The sequence below is a fragment of the Akebia trifoliata genome, chromosome 8, assembly GCF_017979445.1.
Source record: "Akebia trifoliata isolate Shusen 1 chromosome 8, ASM1797944v1, whole genome shotgun sequence".
Lineage (NCBI taxonomy): Eukaryota > Viridiplantae > Streptophyta > Magnoliopsida > Ranunculales > Lardizabalaceae > Akebia > Akebia trifoliata.
In genome coordinates this window covers 36,620,328-36,634,820 of record NC_141382.1, presented here as the reverse complement: position 1 = coordinate 36,634,820, position 14,493 = coordinate 36,620,328, and the positions used below count along the sequence as shown (strand labels likewise).

The window sequence follows — 14,493 nt, the reverse complement described above, 5'->3', positions numbered from 1 at the left end:
CTCAATTGAAGGATAGTTGACCTCATTGAGGTCAATCGAATAACTGTGGACCCGGTTAGAATCGATCATGATTTTATACAAGGTAGAAGACTCGATTGGGGTCAATGAATGATTAGTCAAAACGAATCTCATATAGTTTGGATTTGGGCTTTCGTAGATAAAGCCCGTAATTTTAACAAAATCAAGTGATCCACATATTGAGTATTGGGCCCTACCCCCAAATAAATGAGTTCGGCCCACCAATAATCCATAGAAACTAATCAATCAGATCTTGTAAGTCAAAGGTATAGTTGGAAAAACAATTCGACATAAGTCTATAAACACCAAAGCCTCTCTCATTTGGAAGGGATCTGAATCTCTTTCTCTCAGAAGATAGAAGATATCCCTCTAACGAAGAAGAAGCTCTCCTTTTAAAGAAAAAGAAGCTTTCAAGCTCTCCTCTAAAGACGAAGCAAAGTTATTTAGGTCAGTCTGATCCCTTCGAATTGAATTGATTGGGAATAAAAAATGATAGGAGCCAATAAAAATCAAAAATCAAAACCGTTAACTTTTATTTAGATGGCTGTGATAACATAGATTTGAGAATTGGAGCCCTATTCAATAGGAATTGGGACCAAGAAAAATTAACGATAATGGTTTGGCTTGATGTATGAACCAATTCATATAATTATTATTTAAAGTTCATATAATTTTTTCCTCTACAACTCCATTGCATCGGATCATGTTTTTGAATGTCACAAGGAGATCAAATCAGAAAGTTTTTCAATATGGGCAGGAGAAAGAAAAGGACGTTTGGGGCGTTATAAAAAACAACATTCATTTAGCATCACTCATATAGTATAAATAGGTTTTACACCTCCATCAGATCTTATTACATTTCTCTTTCTCTTCATCTTCGATTGTGATCAATATTCTTTCTTCTATTTCTTTCCTGATTTACGTTTTTTCACTCTCTTTTCTCCATGGAGATCGCTAATAAGCAGGTCACTCCTCTCCCTCTCTCTCTCCCTTTCTTTAAGAGTAGTGAGTCTCTGTCTCTTGAAGAAAAGTTGGTCTTAGTTTAGGAAAACTTAAAGAATTTTCTAGGTCATCAAATGGTTAAGATGCAGCCAGGGAAATACATGTTTCCTGGGGTTCTGATTCATATATAAGGACCATCCCATCTCAACCATTCTTTGGAAAATTCTGACAAAGTTAATTATGTTGGAAAACGAAACAAATACAGATCAATTCTACGAATTGGAGTAATGCTGGGGGTGACATTGTTGTATATGCTTTTTTCCATGTATCTCGAGTAAACAAATCTATGCCTAGGTGCACACCTCCTCGTCAGAAATAAGATAATGGCAGTAAACCCCAAAGTCACCCTAGGATTTTCTTATAATTTATGATTCGGTCGTGCTGTTTCACACTTTGCTGGTGTGGAGATAAATATAGAACCATAGATGCTTTTCAATCGCATCTCAAGAAAGCATCTATGGTTTCGTACACACATCCACGTTAGCAAATGTCAACAACATGTTAAACAAAGTGAATTTTAAAGTTTTCTTTAATGGTTATCGGGGTTAAGGCAGACCCAAACCAGCCACTACCTCAGGTACAAATGAGATCCTAATCAAGCCATTTTCTACATGGCACACACCTTGATATGTGTAATCTCCAATTAAGCCACATCGAAACCATATGTTGCTATATGAATGGGATACAGTTCTGGATTGTGAGTCGTGACACTCAATAATATATTTAAAAAAAATCATGCAAAAGTCAATTTGAAATTTCAGAGAATCCCATATCGACAAATCAAACAACCAGTGTGTATTGAGGGCATCCCCAAACTTCAAAACCACCATTGTTAAGCTTCGTGCCATGGTCATCGGTATTCTTCCAAATCTCAGATTGACTTCTCTATGAGCAAAGAATCTCTCATGATATATGCCTATTGATCTGGAGTTTACAATGGTGTAACATTTGTACAATTTATATGTTTCAGAAAATTATTTTCATTTTTTTTGCTTAAGAACCCTTCGTTGTTGATCGAAGTGTGATCTGATGGTTATGATCATCATGATCTAAAGTAGAAATGGAAAGAGATACAACTATCCCAGGCGTTATTACAGTTTTCCTAGGTATTAGTTTTACTTTGACCAAATAGTTGCTCAAGCAACGGCCATAGTTAGGGGTGTCAATGGGATTCCACAAGTGCCCAGAATCGAAACCTAAATAAAATATAGGTTCCAATTCTTATTGATTTCGATTTTAGGTATGGGATACTTGGACCCATAACTGACCTTATAAACGCATGATAATCATCAAGGGACTAAGATTTGTTGTTTTGAAAGTTATGTGTGAAGCTAATGAACCAATGGCATGACGTCATGTGTATTAAATGAGCAAAAGTGATTGGTCACTAAGTGAAAATTCAAAGAGAAAATGTGGGAGCTGTATAAGTGCTTTATTTTTAATAACTTTTTAGTACACCTGGCATCACACCATTGGTTTCTTAGCTTGGCACATAACTTTCAAAACAACAAATCTCTGTCCCCCATCGAGTACCCACTAAGGTAGATAATGTTTTATTTTTGAATTAGAAAAAAAATATGAGCATCAATAAAATAGACAATTATTTATAAATAGAATACTAACGTCCAAGAACTTATAGTTATGTTAGCATTCTCTAACACATTTTTTTCAATAATACCCATACCCATTTTGTCTTTTAGTGAAAAAGATAAGGGTATATTCGTCTTTTTATGCAATAAATGCTTGTTTTTAATATAATAAATGTTAAGAGCATTTAATTTTTAGATTTAAATATCTTGTTTGCAATAGATACTTTGGAAAATTAATGCAAACTAGCATTTATTATGTAAAAGACCAACATACTCCAATCTTTTTTACTTAAAGAAAAAATGGATAGGATATTTTTGAAAAAATGTATTGGAGAATGCTAATGTCCCCATAAGGTCTTAGAGGTTAGCATTCCCCATTTATAAATGTAACCATTTAATTTGTAATACCTTAATTGAAAGTTAAGATCATCAATAAATTCTTCAAGCAAATCAAGCTTTTGAGAATAAAAATGTAGAAAATTATATGAACCATTTATTTGTCCTTGAAATTTTATAAAAATATGGAAAACGAATGATCAAAGTTCTTGTAGAGAAAAGGTAAAAATTAAAGATTTAACAATTTTTTTTTATGGGTAGCCTGGACTTGAACCCACAACCTCAAAGTTGTTTTGCGATGTGTCAAACCATCTAAATGGAAATTTCTCCCTCTTGACTATAAGTCTTGTTCCCTGAAATATTAACTTTAAGATTTCAAATCTTAAAAGAGTTATTCGTTCCAAATGAATTAGATTTCATGAAAAAATTAAGATTCAAAAATAAAAATAGAAACCTTTTTTGAGCTTGATCCAAGGTTTTAAAAATTGATGGCTACCAAACACCTAAATTTAAAATTAAAAATCAATGGTGAAAATAACCTTTCCTTTTAAATTTTTTAAGAGTTCATAGTATTTCATCCTCTACATCCCAGTGGTCTTTGATAATGCCACAAGGTAATGTGATTTTTATCCAAGATTTTGAAAATGGACGGTCACCGAAACTTTCGAATTTAAAAATTAATCACCAACTGGTAAAAACAATTTTTTAACTTGTTTTTCAAAGTTCTTAAAATTTTGAGCTCTACATTTCTATGGAAACCGATCATATTTTGGATGCCACAAGGGTGGAAGGCAATGAAACTTTCCTTGCTAACTTGGTAAAGGAAAGTGTGCCATAAATATTTTTGAAATATTAAATTTTCAAGCCAAATATAGAACATTAAATATATATATATATATATGATATGGCCTGGTTCAAGAGTTCACTCAATGTATCAACCCATTTTCAGTTCAAATAACTTGGCTCAAGGAGGGCGATAAAAACACTAAGTTTTCTACTTATCGGCCAAGCAGAGATCTTATAGAAACACTGTCAAAAGCATTAGGAAAGTGGATGGCAAATTACGGACAACCCTCTCAGAATATGGGTTTGGAACCAGTTAGCGTCTTTAAAGATCTACTTTCAACTGATTCTAGAGTTCATCAAGTTGTTTTACTGGTATTACTAAGAAGGTGATTGCGGCCCAAAATAATTTTCTTTGTGCTTTACCCTCAGCGGAAAAAGCTCTATTGACTATTAATGGCATGAATATTCATGGTGAGACGGGCCAGATGGTTTCTCTGGTTTTTTCTACATTAAAACTTGGGACATTATCAAAGTTGATGTGTTGGGCGCTGTGGAAAGCTTCTTCAAGGATGGACATTATCATAATTCTCTTTGGAATTTTTTTATTTGGATCATAGATATTCCATGAAATGTAGATGGTTGTGGTGTTGGATTGCCAATGTCGTAATCAATTTGAGCTCAAACACCGTTGAGTAAGATTTGAAAATTTTCTGAGTAGTAAGGTATTTTTTTTTCATAGATTAATAACCTAGTGGAAGAGGGAGACCTAAAATTAGTTAGTTCATTAAATATTAAAGAATAAATTAATAACTTATTTGTTAAGGGTATTTTGGATATTTTATATTAATAATGATGACGGAGGTTTGGAAAAGTCCTTCAATTAAAGGGCGACATTTCAAAAAGAGGGTCTTGAATGGTACATACTTTGTAGCTCAGGACCCTTTGGTCGGTGTATTCACAAGTATGACTTTAATAGTCATTTTCCTGTATTTTAAACTAAGTAAGGAGACTAATAGGAAACAAAAACTTAAAAAAACCTCAATTAAGATCTCCCTTTGCTAGGTTTCCTTTTATTTTGTGCTTTCCACAGTCTTAGAGATCCATGATTATTCATTCCGGATTTGTAAGGTCTATCACATTTCTTAATTGTACGTTATACTGTTCAAGAAGAAAAGTCATCCCGTTGAGTGGACTTCGATACATCCATGTGGGATCATATCCCGTCCTAGATATTACCTCCGTTCCTATGTCTAATTACCTTGTAGAATGAATGTCCAAAACCCCGCTCAATACAAATATCTATGTTGCCTATACATGTTTGGTAAAGAATAAATTGTTTGATTAACAATTTTGGATATCGCTCATATGTTCAAAATTTTAAAATTTGAAGGAAAGTGAAATAATAGAAAAACAAAAATGAAAAAGATATATCTTTGAGCCACATTGAAATCGATTTTGTCTTTAAATTATGGGTAGCTCGTTAAATACTCTTCAAGGGTAAACAAAGCCTAGGTACCTTTTTCCTCTTTTTAATTTGTATTAATAGAGAATGGTACAAATACCAGGTGTTTATTTCAGACCACTAAAAAATAGAGTGTTGGGTTCTATCGACTCAAGAACTATATGATTCAAGATATAACATGATATGATCCTGACTGTGTAAACACAACATTTAATGGTTGGGATTTTATGCGTATCTTGATAATATATATCCTGATGTTGCTTATATGATTCAAGAAATAATACACGATATATCCTGACCGTGAAAACACAACATCCAATGGTTGGAATTTTAAGCATATCTTGATAATATCTATCACGATGCTGCTTACTTCTTGAGTGAACAGAACCCAATCCATCAATGAAAAATATTTTGTAAGAAATCTTTTTTCAAATCTAATAATGGATAAATATTTTTGGTTTTGTAGAGTTTAAAATACGCACTTGCACAAACAATCAACATGGAAGATTGTACTCTCTTTTTTGTGATAAAATGCCCTACACGGATAAAAGATCAGATCAATAATTCATACAAACGTCAAGATTGTGTACATCAATGTTGAAATAATATAAGCTCCTCGTATTCACAATTCCCTTCATGTTCTCTTTTCCTGATAAAAGGTGTAGCTATTTAAAGGTTTAGTAGTCCTAAATCTCAACACTATGTTGGTTTGTGAGTCACCATTGTTCAAAGTGCTTAAGGTGTGAATGACCACCTAAAAATCAGATTTTATAAATTTATTTTTAGTGCATTTAGTGAATCAAAATTGGTCCAATCAATATTAGGTAAGGAGGTTCTGTTGTAAGATGAGGAAGGTGTTAGGCACCCCATCCTACCCACTAAGTTAGTGGTAACCAAGGTGATGGCCAAATGTTAAGACAGCGTTTTGGAAACTTTTGATACTAGTAAGGAGAGAGAGAGAGAGAGAGAGAGAGAGAGGGGACCACGACTTCGATTGGGATTTTCTTCCCAAAATCCCTTTATAATGAGACGGGAAAAGAGATAGGTTTTCTTCCCAAATTGTTTGAGAATTAGAGAGATTCTTTTTAATGGATTTTCTTCCCAAAATTGTTTCAGAACCACTTGAGTTTTCTTCCAAATTTTTTTGCAAAGAACAACAAAGAAGTAGTCAAGTTGGATTAGGGTTCAACGATAGAAAAATCATGGACTTTGGGGTAGAATTAGAACAAAAAAGAGGTGTATTTTTGACATTTGAACGTTACTTTGATGGTAAAATATCAACTCCCCAGAAAAGGGGAGTGGATCCTCTATAATTCTTTTTTCCTAAAGTTCCTCCCACAGTGGAGAGACCATATTGAAATAAAAAAAGCTACTACATCAAGCATGTATAGGGTTGGCAATGATTTGAAATATACCCAATGTCCGAATCTATCCGAATTGATCCCATTCGAAAAAAATAGATTTTCAGATTGAAATCTTAGATCCAATACAATTTTGGATTGGATTCTAATGTATCCCAATCCACTTTGGAAAAAATTGATCCGAACATATTTTAATATTTTTATTATTAATTTTAACTTCATATAAATACATATCGATAAAATGTTTTAGTACTTTTGGTTTCCTTCTATATTTGTAGTTGAAAAGTGGATTTCTTAAAACTTTATATGATTTTAAATATTTGGCATGCCTCTGAATTGATAGATATATTTTGCATTTTCTATTTCGATAAGTCTTGCAAGAAAAATTCCCAAAAAAGAACAAATCAGTACAGTGTTATCATGAACTTCTTTTTAAGTTGCAAGGTTCAATTGAGAATTGGACATTAAAGTAAAAGTGGTTGGTTGAAATCAGACTTGATAATTTTAAAATAAAGACATTGGAAGGATGAATGAGATTTTTTATTGTCTTAGACTACGAAATATGAGAAATGCATCGGTTTATACAAGAATATTTTATTGTTTTATTGCTTACAGTTTATACTCTTGTAGGGCAAGAGTAGTCAAAAGTGGTTGAAGAGAGGATGACGATAACCTATAATTTTCTTGAGTTATATTATGTCCTCTTATCAAACCGAGTCTAATATTTCAAATTTTGATATGATACCCATGTTATTAATTAATTTTAAATTCTTTGTACTCATGAAACTCATAATTGAAATATGTTTTTAAAATATTTTGATTTTTGTTTTGTTTTTGAAAGTATATATATTTTTGATTTTGATATAAATAATAATATTTTTTTTAATGGACCTTCTAAATTAATACTCTTCTTGAAGATGAAGGTCTGAAAAATATTCCCGGCAAGGATATGCATATTTTTTTCTTTCGAAATTTGTCATTTTTTTTTTTTTAGTTTTTAGATGGACATTCTAAATTAATATCCTTCCTCAAGACAAATGTCCAATGAATATTTTCAAGAAGGGACTGTGTCAATACGAAATTGGCATCAGTGCAGAGTTGGAAAAGTTTGAAATAGAAATAATTTTGTGAAAAGATCATCAGTACAGGATTGGCATCAACACGAAGCTGGAATGCTTGAAAAAAAGATAAGTTCATCAGCATTGAGTTGGCATCAGCACAAACTTAAAGGTTTATCAATACAGAATTGGCTACATCATGGAGCTAGAAATGTGTTGAAAGAAGATTTTGTAAAATGGTTCATCAGCACAGAACTGACAGTAGTGCGGAGCTAAAAAGGTTTTAAAGAGAGAAAGTTCATTAGCACAGAGTAGGAAAAGTTTTGAAAAAGAGACGACTTCATTAGCACGAAGCTAGAAAAACTTATAAAAGAGAAAATTTTGTAAAAAGTTCATCGGTACGGAAGTCAGATCAACGCGGAACTTGCATCAACATGGATCTAGAAAAGTTTGAAAAGAGAAAAGTTCATCGGCACATAGCTGGAAAAACTTGTAAAAGAAAATATTTTATAAAATGTTCCTCAGCATGAAACTAGCGTCAACATAGCGCTAAAGAATGAGGTGTTCAAGTTCTTCTAACCTTTACAAGTATTTTTTTGATTTTTTAAAGTTTTTTATAGAAAAAGAATTATTAGGAATGGTGAGCTTGATTGGGGTTGATGAATGATAATTGACTTGATTAATATTAATCGAATAATGTTGGGCACGATTGAGGTCAATCGTGATTAGTTGACTCGATTAAGGACAAATAAAGGATATTTGACCTCGTTTGAATGCATTGGAGAACAATTGACCTCGTTAACGTCAATCGAAGGATAATGAACTTGATTAGGGTCGATTGAATGATAGTAGACCCGATTAGGATCAATCATAGATAGTAGATCCAACTGGTGTCGATAAATGATAGTGGACCGTTTGGGGTCGATTGAAGGATAGTTGATTTCATTCAGGTTGATCGAACGATAGTGGACCCAATTAGAATCGATTGTGATTTGATACAAGGTAGAAGACTCGATTCGTGTCGATGGATGATTGGTCAAAACGAATCTCATATAGTTTGGATTTGGGCTTTCGTAGATAAAGCCTGTAATTTTAATAAAATCAAGTGATCCACATATTGAATATTGAGCACTACACCGAAATAAATGAGTCTGGCCTACCAATAATAAATAGAAACTAACCAGATCCTGTAAGTCAAGGGTATAGTTGGAAAGATAATTCCACATAAGTCTATAAATACCAAAGCCTCCCTCATTTGGAAGGGGCCTGAATCTCTTTCTCTCAGAAGATAGAAGCTCTCTTTCTAAAGAAGAAGAAGCTCTCCCTCTAAAAAAAAAAGAATCTCTCAAGCCCTCTTTCAAAAACGAAGCAAAGTTCTTCAAAAGACTTAGATCCCTCCGAATTGAATTGACTGAGAATAAAAAACTATAGGAGCCAATAAAAATCGAAAATCAATACTGTTAAATTTTTTTTAGATGGCTTTGATAACATAGATTTGAGAATTAGAACCCAAATCAATGGGAATTGGGACCAAGAAGGCTTGATATATGAACCAAACCGAAATCGACCCATTGACAAGCCTAGTCTTAATATGATAAGAGCCACAAGGACAAGAGAGAGGGCCCACCTCGATATGTATCGGTTATACCGTGGTCTCATCCTCTTAAGAAAAGTAGATAAGTGTCACTTTCTAATGACTTGGATTCCTTGGGGGATTCAATTCACTTACGTATTGTGTGAGGTTGGCATGATTTTCATGTGTTCATTGACACCTCAAAACCACTAAAGATTTTAGGTTGAAAGTTGGCATGATTTTCATGTCATAAGTATGTTGTCCTAGTCGTCGTCATCACAAATTTGTATCTAACGAGGGTTAATGTTTTTGGGTTTTGTAGAGTTTAAAGAGAGCACTAACACCAATGATCAACATGGAATATTGTACTCTTTTCCTGTGATCAATGGTTAACATGATCAAATCAATCGTACAAAGCTCAAGATTGTCTCATCAATATTGATTTATATTTATGAATCATATGTGGAATCTGCGGGTACTTGAACCGATTGATTGGAGTTCCATTTCAAAACAATTATGATTAACAGTTAACATTCAAAGACATTAATTGCTATTGAAATCGTTGGAGTTCCGTGTTGGACTGTTCCAACTTATTCCCAATGAAATGCTGACTACTACATAATGAAAAATGCTAAATAGACACCTTTTTTAGCCAACGCCTTATGACTCATTGGCTCACAGCCCAACAAACATTAGACATGTGGCACAATTACATCAGTAATATAGAGAACTTCTCTCTCTTTAGCCCACTGCCCACATATTTATTGTTTTAGATTTCAAATCATAAAAAGGATCGTTGGGCACACATTTATTATCACATTGACAATCCAATAACACAGCCTTCCAGATTTAATGAAAATATTCATATTCAAAAAAGAGAAATTAAAAAAATATTGTTTTTCGAGCTTGATCGAAGTTGTCGAAAATGGATGGCCACCAAGCACTCAAATTTAAAAATAAAATCCAACAGTGAAAATTAATTTTTTTTAATAATTTTTTTTTATAGTTCATATAATCTTTTCCTCTACAACTCCATTGCATCGGATCATCTTTTTGAATGTCACAAGGTGATCAAATCAGAAAGTCCGCATTTTTTTCAATTGGGGCAGGAGAGAGAAAAGGTAGTATGGGGCATTGGTAAAAAACAGCATTCATTTAGCATCACTCATATAGTATAAATAGGCTTCACACCTCCATCAGATTTCATTACATTTCTCTTTCTCTCCATCTTCGATTGTGATCATTATTCTTCCCTCTATTTCTTTCTTAATTTACATATTTTCGCTTTCTTTTCTCCATGGAGATCGCTAATAAGCAGGTCACTCATCTCTCTCTCTCTCTCTCTCTCTCTCTCTCTCTCTCTCTTCTCTCTCTTAGAGTAGTGAGTCTCTGTCTCTTCAAGAGACGTTGATCTCAATTTTGGCAAACATAAAGGATTTTTCTAGGTCATCGAATGGCTGAGATGCAGCCAGGGAAATACAGGTTTCCTGGCGTTCTGATTCATATATCGGGACCATCCCATCTCAACAATTCTTTGGAAAATTCCGACAAAGTTACTTATGTTGGATAGTGGAACAAATGCACGATCAGTAATATGAATTAGAGTAATGCTGGGGTGACATTGCTGTATATGCTTTTTTACTCGTATCTCAAGTAAACACATCTATGGCTATGTGAACACCTCCACGTCAGTATTATGAGAATGGCAGTAAATCCCAATGTCACCCCAGGATATTCCTATAATTTATGATTCGGTCGTGCTGTTTCACACTTTGCTGATGCGGAGATGCATATAACCATAGATGCTTTTCACTCACATCTCAAAAAAGCATCTATGGTTCCTTATACACATCCACGTTAGCAAACATCAACAAAATGTGAAACAGAGTGAATTTAAAGTTTTTTTTAATGGTTATCGGGGTTAAGGAAGACCCAAACCAGCTACAACCTTAGGTACAAGTGAGATCCTAATCAAGCCAGTTTCTACATGGCGCACACCTCGATGTGTGTAATCTCCAATTAATCCACGTAGACACCGTATGTTACTATATGAATAGGATACAGTTATGGATTGTGAGTCGTAACACTTACTAATATATGAAAAAAAATCATACAACAGTCAATTTGGAATTTCAGAGAATCCCATATTGACAAATCACACAACCAGTGTGTATTCATGGCATCCCCAAACTACAAAACCACCATTGTCAGGCTTTGTGCCATGGTCATCGGTGTTTCTGCCAAATCTCGGATTGACTTTTCTATGAGAAAAAAATCTCTCATGATATATTTATAATGGTGAAAATTTTGAACCATTCATATGTTTCAAAAAATTATTTTCAATTTTTTTTGCATAAAAAGGCTTCGTTGTTGATCTAAGTGTGATCTGATGGTTAGGATCATCATGATCTAGAGTATAACTGTAAAGAGATACTACTATCCCAGGCATTATTACAGTTTACCCAGGTACTAGTTTTACTCTTACCAAATAGTTCCTTGAGCAAAGGCCATAGTTAGGGGTGTCAATGGGATTCCTCGTATCCGGTTTTTATTGATTTCGATTTTACGTATGAGATCTTTGGACCCAGAACCAACCTTATAAACACATGATACTCGTCAAGGAACTAAGATTGGTTTTTTTGAAAGTTATGTGCAAAGCTAATGAACCAATGGCAAGATGCCATGTGTATTAAATGAGTAAAAGGGATTGGTCAATGAGTGAAATTCTAAGAGAAAATGTGGGAGCAATTTAAGTGCTTTATTTTTAATAACTTTTCAGTACACATGGCATCACGCCATTGGTTCCTTAGCTTGGCACATAAATTTCAAAACAACAAATCTCTGTTCCCCATCGAGTACCCACTAAGGTAGATAATGTTTTATTTTTGAATTAGAAAAAAATATGAGCATCAATAAAATAGACAATTATTTGTAAAGGGAATGCTAATGTCCAAGGATTCATGGGGACTTTAGCATTCTCTAATACAATTTTTTCAATAATACCTATATCTATTTTGTCTTTTAGTGAAAAAGATAAGGGTATATTCATCTTTTTACCTAATAAATACTTGTTTTTTAAATAATAAATGCTTATGGTATTTAATCTTTAGATTTAAATATCTTGTTTGCAGTAAATATTTTGTAAATCAATACAAACCAACATTTATTATGTAACAGACCAACATACCCCTGTCGTTTTTACTAAAAGACAAAATGGATAGGTATTATTAGAAAAATGTGTTGGAGACTGATAATGTCCACATGAGATCTTAGACGTTAGCATTTCCCATTTATAAATGTAACCATTTAATGTGTAATTCCTCAATTGAAAGTTAAGATCAACAATAAAAATTAAACTTTCGAATTTAAAAAATTAAACACCAACTGGTAAAAAACTATTTTTTAACTTATGTTTCAAAGTTCTTAAAATTTTGAGCTCTACATTTCTATGGAAACCGATCATATTTTGGATGCCACAAGGGTGGGCGGCCAAGAAACTTTCCTTGCTAACTTGGTAAGGAAAGTGTGCCTTAAATATTTTTGAAATATTAAATTTTCAAGCCACATATAGATCATTAAATATACATATACATATACATACTTATATAATACATTATAGTTCAAACAAATTAGTTGTGATATGGCCCGGTTAAAGAGTTCACTCAATGTATGAACCCATTTTGAGTTCAAATATTGAGTCACTTCCATGTTATTTTGGCCGTTCTCATTCTTAACTTGATATGGGCTTTTCAGGTTGAGGGAGTAGAAGAAGAGAACTTTACCTACACAACACCAGAGGGTGAAACTTTTCACATTGAAGGGGCCGCAAATACCATAAGCGGAAAGAATAGTGGAGCAGAAGAGTCTAATATTGTTACAGTAGAAGCTTTAAAAGCCGCAGATACCACGAAGGACAAAGTCAATGATGAAGAGCACAAGGTTAAATGAAGGAGACGATATGTTTTGGGTTAAAGAAAGTATTAATAGAAATTTTCATCAGAGTCGTGCTGGAGTGACCTCAAGATTGTAACTCATATCGCATATCCTGACATGAAGTGTGTAGGAACCATAGATGCTGTTTGACTTGGATCTCGATGAAATGCATCCATGGCTTCTACACATTTTCACGTTAGAATGTGCCATATGAGGTACAATGTTGAGGTCACTTCAGCATTATTCTTTTGGCAAAATGTGCAACTTCTGAGAAAATTTCTGTTCTGGTATACTGTTCATTTGAATTCCCAAAACATGTTTTCCAGCAATCGATCACTGGTAAATTATCAAAGCAATCGATTGACTGATTATAAAAGTGACAAACTCACTGGAAAACATGTTTTTGGAATTAAAATGAACAATGTAGCAGAATCGAAATTTTGCCATATATATTCAGCACACGTAATTTACCCAAGTATTAAAGGCTATGGACGATTTCTTTAGTTGGAGAGAGATTTATATTAACGCTGCTATAGGGATTTGTATAATACAACAAGGCAACTTTTTTGTTGACTCGATGTATTGACCTCTTTTTTTAGTTCAAATATCGAGTCAGATTCAAAGATTTGAGGAGACTGATCTACGATCTATGTATTAAGTAAAGGGAATATTAGTTATTCTCGTTCTTAACTTGATTTGGGTTATTCAGGTTGATGCAGTAGAAGAAGAGAATTTTTCTTATACATCACCAGAGGGTCAAATTGTTCACATTGAAGGAGTTGCGAATACCATTGGGGAAACAATGAAGAGTCTACTACCGTAGAAGTTGGAAAAGCTGCGGATGTTTTCTTCGGTTGGACAAATACTTATATATTAGGTTATTAAGACATGAATGTGTTATGGGTTGAGAGTCTTCTTTGTGATCTTCCTTAAAAATAAATTAGGGGGTACGGTCTTGTGGATTATGTTTTTATAGGTGGGTTGATTGATGCTGCTTAGGGTCTTGTATTTGAAGATGGGTATTAAATTATTTACGTGGGGTAAATGGGATTTCTGCTCTCTAGAGCTTCTGGTGTTAAAGTTTATGGAAATGTGTTTATTTAGTATTTATATATGTTGAAGAGCTTTGATTGCTTTTTTATTGGTAATCATGACTAAGGTGTTGGACCTTTGATCCATGAAACCTATAAATGTTCCAAACGTTTTAGTGGATTTCCTCTATTGGATTTTCTTGTTAAAGAAGCAACGTCAATAATGGGATGTTTCTAATTGAGAGTTTGATAAGATTCCTGAAACCCCTATTTAGAAAGGATTGGAATCCTTTAATGGATTGGATTCTAATCTAAGAGGATCTATGCCCTCTACTACTATCCAT

General features: G+C 33.5%; 1 protein-coding gene across 2 annotated transcripts; it reads left to right on the top strand.

Moving 5' to 3' along the window:
• The first annotated feature begins 903 nt into the window (after window positions 1-903).
• Window positions 904-14,266, top strand: LOC147396636 (uncharacterized). Of its 2 annotated transcripts, none has more exons than XM_086452822.1 (3): window positions 904-983; window positions 12,939-13,124; window positions 13,828-14,266. In XM_086452822.1, the coding sequence occupies exons 1-3, from the start codon at window positions 963-965 to the stop codon at window positions 13,939-13,941; spliced, it is 321 nt and encodes a 106-aa protein (XP_086308948.1). In that variant the 5' UTR covers window positions 904-962; the 3' UTR covers window positions 13,942-14,266. The 2 variants fall into 2 exon arrangements, with proteins under 2 accessions (XP_086308948.1, XP_086308947.1); XM_086452821.1 differs by lacking the exon at window positions 904-983 and adding an exon at window positions 10,357-10,503.
• Window positions 14,267-14,493: the final 227 nt, after the last annotated feature.

What these genes read in the sequence shown, in the direction of transcription:
- LOC147396636 (XM_086452822.1), top strand. Translation starts at nt 963, where the DNA reads ATGGAGATCGCTAATAAGCAG. An exon ending in TGGAGATCGCTAATAAGCAG is followed by an intron (nt 984 to 12,938) that starts GTCACTCCTCTC and finishes TGGGCTTTTCAG; the next exon opens with GTTGAGGGAGTAGAAGAAGA. An exon ending in TCAATGATGAAGAGCACAAG is followed by an intron (nt 13,125 to 13,827) that starts GTTAAATGAAGG and finishes TGGGTTATTCAG; the next exon opens with GTTGATGCAGTAGAAGAAGA.